This window comes from Oreochromis niloticus, linkage group LG3, assembly GCF_001858045.2.
Source record: "Oreochromis niloticus isolate F11D_XX linkage group LG3, O_niloticus_UMD_NMBU, whole genome shotgun sequence".
Lineage (NCBI taxonomy): Eukaryota > Metazoa > Chordata > Actinopteri > Cichliformes > Cichlidae > Oreochromis > Oreochromis niloticus.
The window spans coordinates 25,677,488-25,692,664 of NC_031967.2; the positions used below are offsets into that span (position 1 = coordinate 25,677,488).

Sequence of the window (15,177 nt, forward strand, 5' to 3'; positions counted from 1 at the left end):
CAATAATTATCAAGCCAAAAATGACACATGAAATAAAATGTAAACCCTCATGCAGCTGTCAAGTCACTATTCATAAGTTACTATTTATCATTATTGTGTTGACAGGGGCCATGTTCAAAACTGAAGTATTTGTGGTTCCTCATAACGAAGTGGGCATTTCAATACAACTGCAGTTGTCAGAGCTTTATTTAAAACAGGAAAGGGAGGAGAGATGGTGTGGTCTGAGAAAAGGACTCCGCAGAAAGCAAGTGTGCTCACGCTGATAAGAGATATAACTTCCTTTCACCCACACTTCTCTTTTTATCTTGTTCATATGCACCAGAGCATCAAAGTGGAAACATTTCTCACAAGTACAGAGACATTTTCACCATTTTCAGTGTTGAATATCAGGATGGGACATGCTTTGTTCTGTGCATCTGGGTTGTTTTGTGAGTATACTGAATATTTACATTATGCAATGTCTATTTTTGTATAAGTTTCTTTAAGAGCACAGACAGTATGGTATTTTTATCCACTTCACTGGGATCACCGTTTAGTTAATGCAGGCTAGCTGGCGCAGGTGTAACACTTAGTAGTGACACTGTTAATTACACACAATACTGTCATCAGTGAACCACCAGGAAGTTTTAAATGCAAGGTTAATTTTAAGTTTTATAAGTATTAACTTCTATTTCAGTGCTGAACACATTTCTGTCTTGCGGACAAGCTCAAGGTGATTGCATGCTTTTTCTTTTGTTTCTGTTGCATCACTTCAGATAGATATATATCACATAAATACCATCAGCCATAGTTTACTTGCAGAATTACTGTCATTCTAGGCAGTAATTCTGCATCTTATTTCTTTAACACAAACACTACTTATGTGTGCTGTGATTACTCATCTTTGCTACTTGAGCAGTTTCTTTGACAATGTATTGCGACAAGGAACACAAAACTAACATAGAGATTGTGCAAGAAAATGACAAAAATATATTCAAGAACTGCTGAGTATTGTTTGCTTTACTAACATGGACATGCATGTGTTCATTTTAAAAGATAAACCCAAACCTGATCTCAGGGTGTCTTCATCATGGCTGAGTCCTGGGGCATCAGTGACTCTACACTGCAGTGTTAGAAATCACTCTGCAGAATCGAGGTTCTACTGGTATCAGGCTTTTTTCAGAAATTCAAGCAAGGCCTACTACTTTGAGCCGCTACCAGGTGGTAAACATGGAACTGCACAAAATTCCTACATTGTTCATGGCCAGAAACAGACGGCAGGATACGCATGTAGAGCTGGAAGACAACAGCCAGAGCATTTCACTTCGTACAGCAAACCTGTATTTGTTTGGTCTGCAGGTAAGTTTGAATGTAATATCATTGCCATGATGCATAACAATACAGCTTCTATTAATACAGTTACTCCAAGAAACATTTAGATTCCTAATTTCATAATATCTCAGTGGCTGTTTTGATCCCACATTACATGATGTTTCTAAGATTCTAGTTCAGCATCTGCAACTGTCAAAGTGACTCCTGACAGAGTGCAGCACTTCTCTGAAGAGTCTGTCTCACTGCGCTGTGAGGAAAAACCTGAGTGGAGAGTGATGAGGCTGACTGAAGCAGGCTACCTTGCAAACTGTTCTGTCTGGGGAACAATGAATGGATCCACCTGCATGATCAAAAATGCTACAGCCAAACCAGCCGTGTACTGGTGTGAGTCTAAACTGGGTGGCTTCAGCAATGCTGTCAACATCACAGTGCAAAGTAAGTATTTTTACATCCTTTTTTTCGGGTTTTTTTTTTTTTTTTGTCTGTATGACTCTGCAGTTTCTGCCCACATTGTGTCACAGTAAGCATAATTTCAGTCAATAAGATTATATTTTTGAAAGTGTTAAGGTTATGTTTGTGTAAATATAAAAATGCAAGCGTAGCATTCCTCACCTTTATCTTATTATTTTTTGCTCAATTTGTCATTAATGTGAAAACATGCCTCCAGTAAGTCATCAGACCTTTCTGTTGCCTTACATTACCACAGGCCCCAAGCTTTCTGTCTGAGTTTTGAATTTTTGTATTTACCTTTTGTGTGTTTAATTGTTCTGAGTCTTTGAGTTTTGAATTTTATTTATTTCAGGTTTGGTTCTTTATGGTTATCTGCTCACTTTTGTCTTTAGACTTTTGCAAATTTCATTGGTTTCAGTTCTCCCTGTATTAAATCTGTTATTAAATCTCTGTCCCTGTCAGTCGGCCAAGGTTAACCCCAAACCTTTCCAAGCTCTTTAGATCCATGTCTTAGATGCTTCTTTGTTTAGTCACTTCCCGTTTTATTTTAGTAGTCTCCTGTTCCTGTCATGGTCCTGTGTCTCCAAGACAGTATTTTAAGTTTTCTGTAGTATTTGGTTTCTTGTGTTTAAGTGTTGTTTTTTAAAAATTTGTTTGCAATATTAGTACATCGTTATGGTCTCTGTTAGTCACTTCCTGCTCTGACAATCCCTCTTTTCATGTGACATGATGTTCAGTTTACTTGCTCTGTCTTGTCACTTACATTCAGCAGTGTCAAATCGTCAACAGATTCGACACTGCAGTTAATGCTCACCCTTCTTCTCACTTAGCTGTAGTCAGCCTGCAACCCACAGCCATGCAACTCTCTCCCTCTCTCCTCACTGCACCATAATCTAGTATGAAAGAACAGACACCCCTCCCCCACCTATCACTTTCACTCACGACCAGGTCCAGAGACAAATAATAAGACTCCACTCGGGGAAGTCTACTGGACAGATGGGGCGAGTCCCTGCCTCATCAAGGGCTGTGCCTCCATCATCGACCAGCTCCGATCTATAGACAGGCCACATTAGGAACCTCTTCACTTATCTTAGTAGCTCCACTTTGGACATCAGCAGATGTCATCATCTAACTTCTCAGTTGTGTTTATGCCGATCTGGACCAGCCAGCAAGCACTGTGGGGGTTACACTTTTTGACTTTTACAGTATATTCAATACCATCAGGCCAGCCCTCCTGGGTGATAAGCTGACAGTGATGCAGATGGATGCTTCTCTTGTGTCCTGGATTGTTGATTACAGGACAGGAAGACCACAATATGTGCGTCTTAAATTTTGTGTGTCACCACACTTATTTATCCTTTACACCACAGACTTCAGCCACTGCACTGAGACCTGCCATCTTCAGATGATTTCTGATAACTCTGCGAAGGGTGAATTCATCGGTGGGGATGATGAGACAGAGTATCAGGCTGTAGTTCACTCTTTGTCTCGTGGTTGGAGCAGAATAATCTGCAACTCAACGTGACAAAAACCAAGGAAGTGACTGTGGACTTTAGGAGGACCAGGAAACCAGTAAACCTTGTTCTAAACCAGGGGGTCGACAGTGTGGAGGACAAAAAATACCTCGGAGTACACATTGACAATAAACTGGAGTGGGTTAAAAGCACAACTCCACTCTACAGGATGGACCAGAGCTGTCTCTATTTTGTGAGGCAGCTGAGGTCTTTTAACATTTGTCAGACAATGCTCTGAATTTTCTACAAGTCTTTTGTAACCAGGGCCGTCCTCTAGTATGTATTCTGATGTGACATTGTCTGACTGTTTTACAGAAAGCAATATCATTCTTGTGAGCCCAGTCCACCCAGTTACTGAGGGAGAAGCTGTTATGCTCCACTGCAAACTGAGGAACACAACTTTAAAATCCTCTGTGCTTTTCTTTCGAAATGGTAGCCTCATCAGCAATGACACCATAGGGAAGCTGAATATCCCTGCAGTGTCAAAATCAGATGAAGGCTTTTACAAGTGTGAGTATTCAGGAAAACTGTCACCACAGAGCTGGATGTCAGTAAAGGGTAAGTTTGTTTAAAACTCTTCTTCAGCCCTTCTCTTTGCAAAAATTCCCTGCAACAACACTTTTGGTGTTTTTATGTGAATATAGATAATTTTAAATCACAATAATGTACTAATAGTAGTGAGTATTCATACTTTGTGAAAACAACTGAGCATAAAACTTAAAAATAAAATGTATTTGTTTTTTATTGTAGCTTTATCCAGCCCTATAAAGTCTTCATTTACTGTGCAGATGATTATTGGATTTGTTTGTGGGATTTTACTGATTGCTATCCTACTCATGGTTTATCTGAAAGTCAAAGGGTGAGGCCTTTTCAATTGATTAAAATCTGATTCTGCCTTCAGTTTCTAATGCAAAATAATATATTTTCCTTGTAAAAATTATTCAGTATTCATCTTAAAGAGCATACGTGTTTATTAGTTATCAATTATTTCTATTCACTTTTTTTTTTAAATATTCTTAACATTATTTTCTTTCTATTACTATACTACATTTTACAGGAGAACACAGTGCAAACAAACCCATGTTGATTCTGCAGATCCTGGGGTTAGCCAGAATGCATGTCAGCTTGAAGCGCTCTACTCTGAAGTCCATGGTCAGTTTTGAGTAACTAACCCAAATCTTCAAAAGTTTTTAAAAGATACTGACAAAAAACCTTTAAAATGTCCCTTTTTTAAATGTACGGACATATTTTTTAAATTAGATTCCACTTTTGCAGCATTTCAGTTTCTGAAATATTATTATACCTTATTATTATTATATCCTTTCTGTCATCTTTTAGATGATAATCTGCTGTATGCCCTGGTAATGCACAAAAACAAAGGTGAATCTCAGAACAATCCAGGTATTTTAAACTAGCACTCAATTCAAGTTCTCTGTTCATTTTCATTAAACTTGATTGTTTTTGTATTTTATGTAACATCTAACAAACATAATCTGGACCGTAACTGGTTTCTCCATTCACAGGTAGACCATGTCAGGCAGCAACAGAATGCGCTATTTATTCTGAAGTCAGAAAATAGGAAAACAACTCTTGGTAATATAATCATACCAAGTCTGTTGTGTGTTTGTGTGTGTGTGTTCATCTGTATATAATATATGTCATTTTTTTGTCCAGGTCCATAGAAAGAAGCTTCAGCTTTACAGCAAGATTTTCCTGGGTTTGAATCAACCGGCCTAGTTGGACCTTTCTGTGTGCAGCTGCATGTTCTACTTGTGCCTGTGTGGGTTCTCTCAGAGTACTCTGCTTCCTCCTACAGTCCAAAGACATGCATGGCTGTGTATGTGAGTGTCCATAGTCATCTGACTCTGTGTTAGCTAACACGTTCCGAGTGTATCCCACCTTTTGCCATGTGACAGCTGGGGGTTTGCATCTGAAGTTCTCATAGTTGTCTGAATTGTTGTTAAAGCTGTTTCTTTGATTTTTTATACTTTTGCACTTATCCACTCGAACTCTACTTGTCCTCCAGTCAGATTATTTTACTAGTCCCACACTTCCACTTAAAATCTAAAGGTCACAGGTCTTTCTCAGAGTCTCCCCTCTTTTGTAAAGTCCCCCTCCTCTTTGGAAATTTTTTAATCAATCTTGAAGATCTAGGTATTTTCACAGGCTTTTGGGTCATTTTGAAACTGGCTACAGATCTGTTCTGTCTTAGTTTATCTTGGTTCTTTATGTCATGTGTGCATGTGTGTGTATATGTATATATGTAAACATGCACATGTGAGTGATCTGTTTGTATATACTGTATGTGTTCCCTGTCAACATATGACGCAATAAATAGTAACTCAGGAATGATTAAAGGTGATATCACTGCTACAGGAGACTTTACATTTTATTTCATGTGCCATTTTGGCTTGATAGTTATTATGGTGGTTATTAAAGAAGTCATTACCATGATTTTAAATGTTTTCTGCAATTTAAAATAGCTAAACTTTAAGTACATTATCTGTGTAGAAAAACAGTTTGAGTGATCTGACACGATACTAAACAGTATACAAACTCAAAGAGTTTACACCCATAAAATTTTGTAAAGTGTATGACAAAAGTTGTCTGCTCATAAACACATGGTGTGGCATGATGTCTGATTCCTGACTGAAAAACAAAGTAGAAGGGAAAAAGTGCCAGAATCAACACTGAAGGGCTGAAACGCCGACACATTACAGTTAAAAGTACAGCTACAAGTATTACATATGACTTTCTATATGTTTTAGTTGCATATCCTCCCAAGAGCCAGAAGTTCATTCTTGTCCTCTGTGGGGAGAATATATTTGCTTTTAAGGAGGATAGATGGACGTCCAGTATGGTGGCACCGTGGTTAGCACTGTTGCCTCACAGCAAGAAGGTCCTGAGAAGATCAATTCCACCACCAAGCTGAGGTCTTTCTTTGTGGGGTTTGCATGTTCTCCCCACATTTGCGTGGGTTCTCTCCAGGTACTCCAGCTTCCTCCTGCAGTCCAAACATATGCAGTTAGTGGGGACAGGTTAACTGGTAACTCTAAATTGTCCATAGGTTTAAATGTGGGTGTGAATCTGAGTGCAAATGGTTGTCTATCTCTGTGTGGATAGACATCCTTAACCCTAAAGTATATCAATAACAAAATTGCTCCACCATATTTTTCAGATTTTCTACCAGTTTCTCACTGTTACAGGACCCGTAGATGTGATTTGTCATATGTTTTTCCAAAAGCTAAAACACAGGGACAAAACAGTCATTCTGTGCATCAGTTTGTAAAACACAATTAGTTTTATGTTTATCTAAATTACATTGTAAGTGAAAGAATATAAAATACAAACTCTTGCAGCATAAGCTACATAAATGTTTACTGAGTTGTTTTGCTGCTATTATATGACTTTTAAAAAAATCTGCTAAATTAAAAAATGTAACAAACATGAACAAATCAGATGGTGTTGTTGGGCACATTGTGAGGAAATGCTAAAAGTTTTGTAGCATTTGGTTACATTTGGCGTGTTGCAGTGAACTCAGTTGTATTTCAGTACTAACTATTACGATCAGATTGCCACAACAACTGTGGGGAACTTCTTGCTTCGCCTTATTGCTAGAAGCTTCACCTGTGATACAGGCAGCACTGATTCTGCAAGAAACTGTCAAGTATAATTATATGGCATGCTTACACCTCTGTTACTTTGCTGGGCTGGAGTTTATTATCTATAAAAACACGTGCATCAGAAAATCAAACAAGAAGCACAAATGTACTTACAGCTTTCACATAACAGTTGTGTTTGCAGTTGTGCTCTGTGATCCAAATGTTGGAGATTCAGTGTGGGTGTTTTTTTAAATATAGTCAGAGATTTAACATTTTTATTTCCTTTATTCTGCTGTGTGGTTACTGAATGCTATTACATAATTATATAAACAGTTATGAGTGCCTTAGTTTTAGAGCTGCATTTTAAGCAGCCGAGAAAAGCTTAGTGAGGGAGCAGGACTTCATCTTGCCTCACACATTAGTTTCACTCGCTTCCTGTGGGTGAATTTATGACCAAACCACAATTTCTTCATAATGGAAAAACATGTTAAAAGAGTCTGCATTGATGTAATGGGATACCTCACATTAGTGAAGTTCAGCTTTAACAGTTAACATGAAAAGTTTAACTGTTTTAGACAAATTTCACTGTTTTGTGAAAAAGTGCCAGGATCATTAACACGTGAAAATTTACCCTGGGTATGTATGGCACCTCTGTTTATCAGTATAATTTGATACGTTATTCATCTATTGATGATTTTTTAAAGTGCCTATAAAACTTGGTGTCGTTGGTCGCAGTCTCTCCCAGCTGTGTTCAAGTCAAGTCAAGTCAAGTGGCTTTTATTGTCATTTCAGCCATGTACAGTGGTACAGTACAGAGTGAAATGAGACTGCATTGCTCCGAGACCCTGCTGCTCACATATAACGGACAAACACAGGACTACGTAAAGCAGGGGTGTCCAAACTTTTTTCACTGAGCCCCTCCTACATAAAAATATAGGAGGGGCTGGGCCACTTACTAGAAATTAGGTATATAACCTTAACTTTACTGTATTAAAGTTAGAAAAATCATTTAAAAGTGGTCAAATGTGTTATATTGTTGAACATAATTAAAGACAAAACTGCCTTCATCACAGCTTTCCATAAATGGATCTTTATTGATTTATTCAGAAAAAGCTTTGGTTGCTCATTCTCAGAACAGCAGCAGATTTCCTCTTGGACAGAAGATTTACAGCACAGAGAAAAAACACTAAAGGGGAAAATGGGACGGGGACATTTCAAGTTTGTTATTTAAGTTCTTAGGCTTAGCAACACACCTATTAACGTTCGTTTTAAACAATTATCAACATTAACAGACTGAACTGGACTTAATAACAGTAGTGAGTATTGTAGTAGTATAGTAGTGAGTATCAGCTGCGCTGGGTATGTAAATCGGGCCATCCAGCTGCGGTGCTGATCGCCACTCGTGGCAAAAATCCAGACAAATGTCACCTGATCAAGGAGCAGATCTGCATCAGATGAGATCAGCTGACTTTGCGTGTGTGTGCGCTGTGCACAGCGGTGTGTACTCTGTGTGTTAACAAGAAAAACGCATGTAAGAAAGTGTCACACCTCAATGTATGCGCATTATTGATATTTGAAGCACGTGTACCTGCTCATTAACACACGGGTACTGTGGAATATATTTTTTACTCACCTAAAGCGCTCGTGCTCTCGTCCACTCCCCGCAAAAAAAAATTAGCAGGTGTGCGGTGTCTGTGGCATCGGTGTTCTCATCGCATGCGATGGAGTAAAAATCAAAAGCACAGCTTTATCAGACAGCTGCAGTTTAATGTTGGCTGACAGGTCTTCGATGCACCGCACAACTGGATTTCTGGACATGCTGATGTTGTTGAAGTCCTGCGGTACTTTTTCCGGGCACATTATTTCGGTGACTTTAACGAGGCAGCGTTTTATGAGGTCTCCATCTGAAAAAGGCTTGCCATGTCTTGCGATGAGTTGGGCGACTTCATAGCTGCTATTGGAGCCTTTTCCTGGACAATTTGAGCATGAAAAAAATACTGTTGCTGACCCAGCAGGATAGCTACCCTTTGCTTTACTTTCTGCTCTCGCTCAGCACCAGTGTAGGATGCATAGGCCTGATGTTTGGTTTCATAATGATGTCGTACATTATACTCTTTCATAACTGCCACAGTTTCAGTGCAGATCAAACAGACACACGTCCCCTTGAATTCTTTGAAGAAATATTCACTCTCCCACCGTGTCTGAAATTTTCTGCACTCACTTTCTACCTTTCGCTTCTTTGGTTCTGCCATGTTTAGTAACTTGGGGTAAATTTCTTCTGTGATTGTCCTTTTTGGTGGAGCAACTGCCTTGATCAACAGTAGCTCCCCCTGGTGTTAAAACTAAGAAGTGCAATACACTCAAGCAAAAGTTGAAGTGCGGGCCATTTTCTATTCTATTTATGAAATTACTTGTGGGCCAATAAAAATGGCCGGAGTTTGGACACCCCCGGACGTAAAGCAATGTGCAAAAAACTGCAAAAATAAACAAGACAAGACAGTGCAACACTAGACAGAGCAGGACGATACAGACACAAGACAGTTCAATGGAAGTAAGCAAAATGCTGAGTATTGTGCAAAAGTAACTTGGTGTGTGTGTGTGTGTGTGTGTGTGTGTGTGTGTGTGTGTGTGTGTGAGTGAGTGTGAGTGTCAGAAACTGCAGATAAGTGCTTGGTAGGGACGTGTATGAAAGTGTGCATGTGTGTGTCAGTCCAGTCACTGAGTGCTCAGGAGTCTGACAGCTTGGGGGAAGAAACTGTTCCGTAGTCTGGTAGTGAGGGCCCGGATGTCTTAATGTGAAAAGTAGTGTACACCCTGTTACTTTGTTGCAAAGTACTTTGAGGTTACTTTGTATACTCTAAAAGGAAATAAAAGTATAAAGGTGCATTTATTAATCAAGCAGTTTAATATTTTTCTTTCACAGCCTTTAGTGTGTCATCAACGGTTTGTGGCCCTCAGCAATGTCCTTCCCTAACCCGGCAAGGACAAAATGAATGTACATTCTTTTAATTACGTTTCTTAATTCATCCATCTACATCAGTTCCAACCCATCATTTGAATAAGAGAGTAACCATATACCATAAAAATCTGAGTGTACAATAGTTACGCCTGCAATCACTAATGATGGTTGTGAGAGTAATTATTATTATTATTATATATTATTATTGCTGGTACGCCCCATTACTGGGGTGTGTTGTAACACATGCTGCAGAGAATTGTAACAATTAGAAAAAAGAAGCAAAAACTGAGTCCACACCAGAGAAAGTACTTCAAGAAGTGGTTTAGTGGAATAAAGGTTTTTGTGTTTATTTCTCTACGACTGACCATAATTCAAATTCACTCTTTTGCGTGGGTGTGCAAATTAGTTTAACAGAAAAAACTTTCACAACACCACAAATACTTCATAAACAAAATTTTTATTATTGGTCCCATGCGAAAAAGATATCCGTTTGTGTGATGGGGTGTGGTCTGCGGTGTGGCTGCAGGGGATGGATGGACCAGTGGGTTCAGTCTGTAGTGTCACTGGAGGTCACTGGATCCTATCATTATGATCATGCATCCCCTATTTTTAAGGTAGCTGCAAGGGCTGGAAGAGGAGACCGGTAGCTGAGCATTGGTCATACTTGCTACAGTCTCATTTAAAGCTTATATATTATCTGTATCAAAAATACAATAGCAGTGTGCATGTAACCCTAGAGTGCAGGCTTGGTGTGCCCAATGACTGCACAGGGTAATTTTACGCAAACTTCCTCTGGCTTTGAGCTGCCAAATGGCTCCATACAGACAAAGGTTTTTATCATCTGAGGTCGGAGTCTTTAGCGTTAGTTTTCATTTCTTTAACAGGTTTTTTCTGTCTTTTTCTTCTGATTGCCTTCATTTTTTCATGAGACATTTTGCATTTTTTCTGTTACTCTGTCAGCCTTTGCAATGATTTGTAGTATTAGCTCAGTGTTATGTGGCAGATCACATGTTCTTTAGTCACTGATTTAACTGACTCACCCTTCTTTGAGACCTCATCGGATGCTTTTTTTTGTTGTAAATATCAGCAGGCACACCTCTATCATTCTTTCTTTTCCACTATCTAGGTATGCTGTAAAAGTATAAGCATATGCAAAATTAATAAACTATTCATACTTTGGGGAAGGGGGTGTTGTAACGCTTTTAAAACATATGTTAGAACCCACCCCACCCTAACTGTAACTGTAACTAACTGTATTTGCGTAGTGCATTAAAATAAGCAGGGAAAAAAAGCATCACAGTTTAATATAAGTCATTTTTTCTGTAGCAGTTTAATTACTTAACAAAGTTTAATGCTGGTCAAAAAAAATACTTTTGTAATGCAAATTATCATCGGTGTATTTGTATTGTTTAGTTTCACTATATTTGTATGACAGGTCATTTGATAAAAACTGCTTGATAAGTTTGTGCAGCACCAGGACAGTATAAACATGTCACAGTATGCTGCGGCCAGATCTTGTTAAGGTGTGTTAGTTCTGTTGAAAAAGGGAAGGAAGCTGAAAGAAGAAGTGTTAAAATGTTTTTGTTTCCTTCACAGCTCTTTGGTATCTGCTGTGCTGCTGCTTCACTCTCTCTCTTTACAGAAAGTTGTAGAAGTTTTCAGACGTGTCACTGCTGGATGTGAGGATGGGAGCCACTTTGCTCTGTGAGCTGGGCCTATTCTGTGAGTACATCACTGACTTCTATTGTTTGATTCATACTGATCCATAAACATGTTTTAGTAAGAAGAACAGAGCATCAGTCATTTGTACCATTTCAGGTCATGTGATCAGAGGACTCTCATGTTTGTTACCAACATGGTTGTTTGTAGACTGGATTAGATTTTAGTGCACTGACTCAGATCAGAGTGGAGCTGGTTTAGTTTATCTAAGAAAGGTTTGTTTCTACATCAGTGATATTGATGCATTTAAAATCATAATATAAAATGTCACCAATCATAGTAGACACTGGTAAAACCCCAAGTGTTTTATTTATGCCATACTTGATTATTTGAACCAATGTCTGAAGTTTCTGTCTTTATTGTAGTGCTCTGTACACTCCTCTGCACTGGACACACTCAAGGTGACTGAACAGTTGTTTTATTTTATTTATGATTTTTTTATCTCCACATACTGCATCACTCTTTAGCATTTTAGATTTCTGTAATTCTGTATTTATTTATTTAGAACTGACATTTTAAATTAAAAAAAACATTTTATGAACACAAACACAGATTGTTTCGTGCATAAAAGTGTTTCAGATTTCTAATGGTGTGATTGTGTTGGATTATAGATGCTGTGCTAACTATTGAACCCAACTGGTCCAGTTTTGTTATTGAAGAGTTTGTTATCTTCATATGTGACATGAATGAAGGTGAAGACGCTGACTGGGAATACAAAATCAACAAGGATGGTCGAGAATTTATCCCCTACAACACACACAAAGACTATACATTAGAAATTAGCTCTAAGGGTGACAGTGGTGGATATCAGTGCTCTGGTCGCAGGAAGAGCTCACATGACACAAAGAACAGTAATACTGTGTCTATAACTGTATTAGGTAAGTCCTCTGTGAACAATAGCATGAATTGTTCTGTTCAAATACTCATATGAATAATAAAGTAGATTTAATTAATGTTGCTACTGAAACTGTTTTTCCTGATGCATGAAACAGGAAGCTTCAAACAGGACCACTGTATTTTACCTGTTATTTTGCTCATGTAATGCTAACATAATGCTAAATACTCCCTCACTGTTTAATCCATCATTACTAGATGTACCATTGTAGATACAAATAATGACAAAACAAACACAAAATAAAATAAGAGACATTATGAATTTCCAATAATTTAAGGTGAAAACTTATGATGCTTCCAAAAAATTGGAATCTTCACGAATCAGTGTGAATCCTTCAGCATTACATTATAGTGTGACTTCTTCGGGCCAGAAAATAGACAAACAGTTATACTGATCTTATTAAGAGATCTGGAACCTAAAATGCAGAACATTAAAACATTGTTTAAATCTATTATATTATTATAATTATGATATTATTATTTTTTTAATTTATGTTTTTTTGTTTTTTGTTTTTTTTAAATAATGGATCAAAATGCATATTTCCTTCCCTTCTTTTTCATAACATCAGATAAACCCAGGGCCACACTGACAGCAGGAACAACAATCATACCAGTAGGGGGCAGTGTGACACTGACCTGCTCTGTGCAGAGCTCTGATGGATGGAAATATGAGTGGTTCAGACGAACCCAAACAACCTCTGAAGTTCACATAGGAGATCAACAAAACAGAGATATCAGAGTATCTCAAGGAGGAATCTACCGCTGCAGAGGAACAAGAGGAAACCCAGTTTACTACACTGATATAAGTTATGATGTCACCATTGAGAAAACCAGTGAGTTCAGTCATTTAGTTTGAAATATACATTCACTCATGATTATCAAACATACAATGTGAAGTTTTCTGTGTTGATTTCATGTTTCTATTTGTGTCTCAACTGTTAATATGTGTAAACAGTTTCCAATAAAGTTGTTGTAAAACAACAACCCAACCAGTGATGGGAATAACGGCGTTACAAGTAACGGCGTTACTAACGGCGTTACTTTTTTCAGTATCGAGTAATCTAACTAATTACTATTCCTATCGTTACAACGGCGTTACAGTTACTAACAAGGAAACGCGGTCCGTTACTATTTTTCAACAAACAGACGGTTGAAGCTGTGTTCAGCTTACCGCATCTTCTGGACGCTACAGCTTTAAGCAGCTGCGCGCTCCCGCGGACGGTAATCACGATCGCTGTCTAGCACAACACCTGGAGCTCAGGGGGCAAAACAATCACATGAGTGCTGCTGTTTGACTGAGGAAGAATAAAGTAGTTGTGGTAAGCCAATCACATGACCACTTAAAGACAAAGCAACAAGGTGCCAGTTTTTAAATTGTGTTGATAGGCCACGTAAAACCAGAGTCATGATAAACAAGATATACGCGGCGTTTTTTCCTCAATAGTTTCGCCACGTTAGCGCTAGCAAGCACTCTCTGCTTATGAGCAACAAAACAAAACAAAAAAAAGTTTTAGGAGTGACGGAGAGAGAAAGAGAGAGCAGGAAAAGAGAGAGAGCGAGTTTTGAGATGTGAGAGATTTGTGACGTTTAGCGTGTTTGGAGTGTGTAGTTAATGTGTTGTCTTGTGTAGTTAGTGTGTAGTGTTGTGTATAGTTTTGTGTTGTGTGTCAGAACAATGAGGCGACTGCTGTCTCCAGGTAGAAACAGGAGTGATACACCTGCTGCTGTCACACCTGCAGGTATCAGGCTGTGATGTTCTCCTTTATAGTGGACAGAAATTATTTTTTTGGAGTGGCACAAATAATTTGTGCGGCATCTTATTGAATGCAGAACAGCTGATTGTTCTGTAAATAGTTTGAAATGGTTATTTAAAAAAAGTGTAAAAGGTAAATGGATGCAAATAACTTTGTTGTTTGCAGAACTTGTGCATAGGATTTTAAAATTGACAATTAATATGTTTTTTGTCTGATTTTAGATCAATTCTGGTTATACAGTATGACAAAATGAGAACATAACTGTAAATTCAGGCACGTGAGGTTGCGCTAAAAAGAATGATACCAAACAAGGCAAAGTAAATAGTTTTTAAAGGTAAAATGTGGAAGGAAAATCAAGAGTAGTAAAAAAATGGCCAATTATACTCTGGACGCCAGAGGGTTAAACGTTCTTTGTTTTTTTTAAAAGTAACGCAATAGTTACTTTTCCAAGTAATTAATTACTTTTAGAATATTGTAACTGAGTTACTAACTCAGTTACTTTTTTGAAGAAGTAACTAGTAACTATAATTGAATTACTATTTCAAAGTAACTTGCCCAACACTGAACCCAACTGGCCTCAGATATTCAGAGGTGAGACGATCACTCTGACATGTGAGGTGCAGGAAGGAGGTGAAACCACTGAGTGGGAGTATGAATGGAGAGGACCCAGGACACCCACACAGTGGACACACAATAATGATGTGACATTCAATGTTTCTGAGTCCAGCAGTGGAGACTACATGTGTAAGAGTCGACGCAGAGATGACTCATATTCTTCAACAGAGTGGAGTGAAGCCTTCACATTGTCAGCATCAAGTAAGTTTGTGTTTGTATGTACAATATTATTATTATTATTATCATTGTAGTATTTTGAGGCAATTGAATCTAGTGAGTTGAACCACCTAACTATATAAGCTAAAATATTTTATATTTGGAAGTATTGAAAGTCGTGATTTTCTTCTGAAAACCTTCCA

General features: G+C 38.2%; 2 protein-coding genes across 5 annotated transcripts in view; both read left to right on the forward strand.

Moving 5' to 3' along the window:
- The window catches only part of LOC109194483 (titin), a 722,900-nt gene that overhangs the window by 473,610 nt on the left and 234,113 nt on the right, over positions 1-15,177 (forward strand). The gene's annotated exons all lie outside the window — the stretch shown is intronic.
- LOC102077115 (uncharacterized) lies at positions 73-5,648 on the forward strand. 4 transcript variants are annotated; one of them, XM_025905652.1, is made up of 10 exons: positions 73-428; positions 677-712; positions 1,036-1,338; positions 1,480-1,746; positions 3,591-3,833; positions 4,026-4,134; positions 4,333-4,427; positions 4,614-4,655; positions 4,799-4,868; positions 4,950-5,648. In XM_025905652.1, the coding sequence occupies exons 1-9, from the start codon at positions 212-214 to the stop codon at positions 4,852-4,854; spliced, it is 1,368 nt and encodes a 455-aa protein (XP_025761437.1). In that variant the 5' UTR covers positions 73-211; the 3' UTR covers positions 4,855-4,868; positions 4,950-5,648. The 4 variants fall into 4 exon arrangements, with proteins under 4 accessions (XP_025761437.1, XP_013122668.2, XP_005465244.2 ...); XM_013267214.2 differs by having other exon boundaries at positions 82-428; positions 4,336-4,427; positions 4,614-4,676; XM_005465187.3 differs by having other exon boundaries at positions 85-428; positions 4,614-4,676.

Coding starts and splice junctions, on each gene's coding strand:
- LOC102077115 (XM_005465187.3), top strand. CDS start 212: ATGGTGTGGTCTGAGAAAAGGACTCCGCAGAAAGCAAGTGTGCTCACG. Junction 3,834..4,025: donor GAGCTGGATGTCAGTAAAGG/GTAAGTTTGTTT, acceptor TTTTTATTGTAG/CTTTATCCAGCCCTATAAAG. Junction 4,135..4,332: donor GTTTATCTGAAAGTCAAAGG/GTGAGGCCTTTT, acceptor TACATTTTACAG/GAGAACACAGTGCAAACAAA.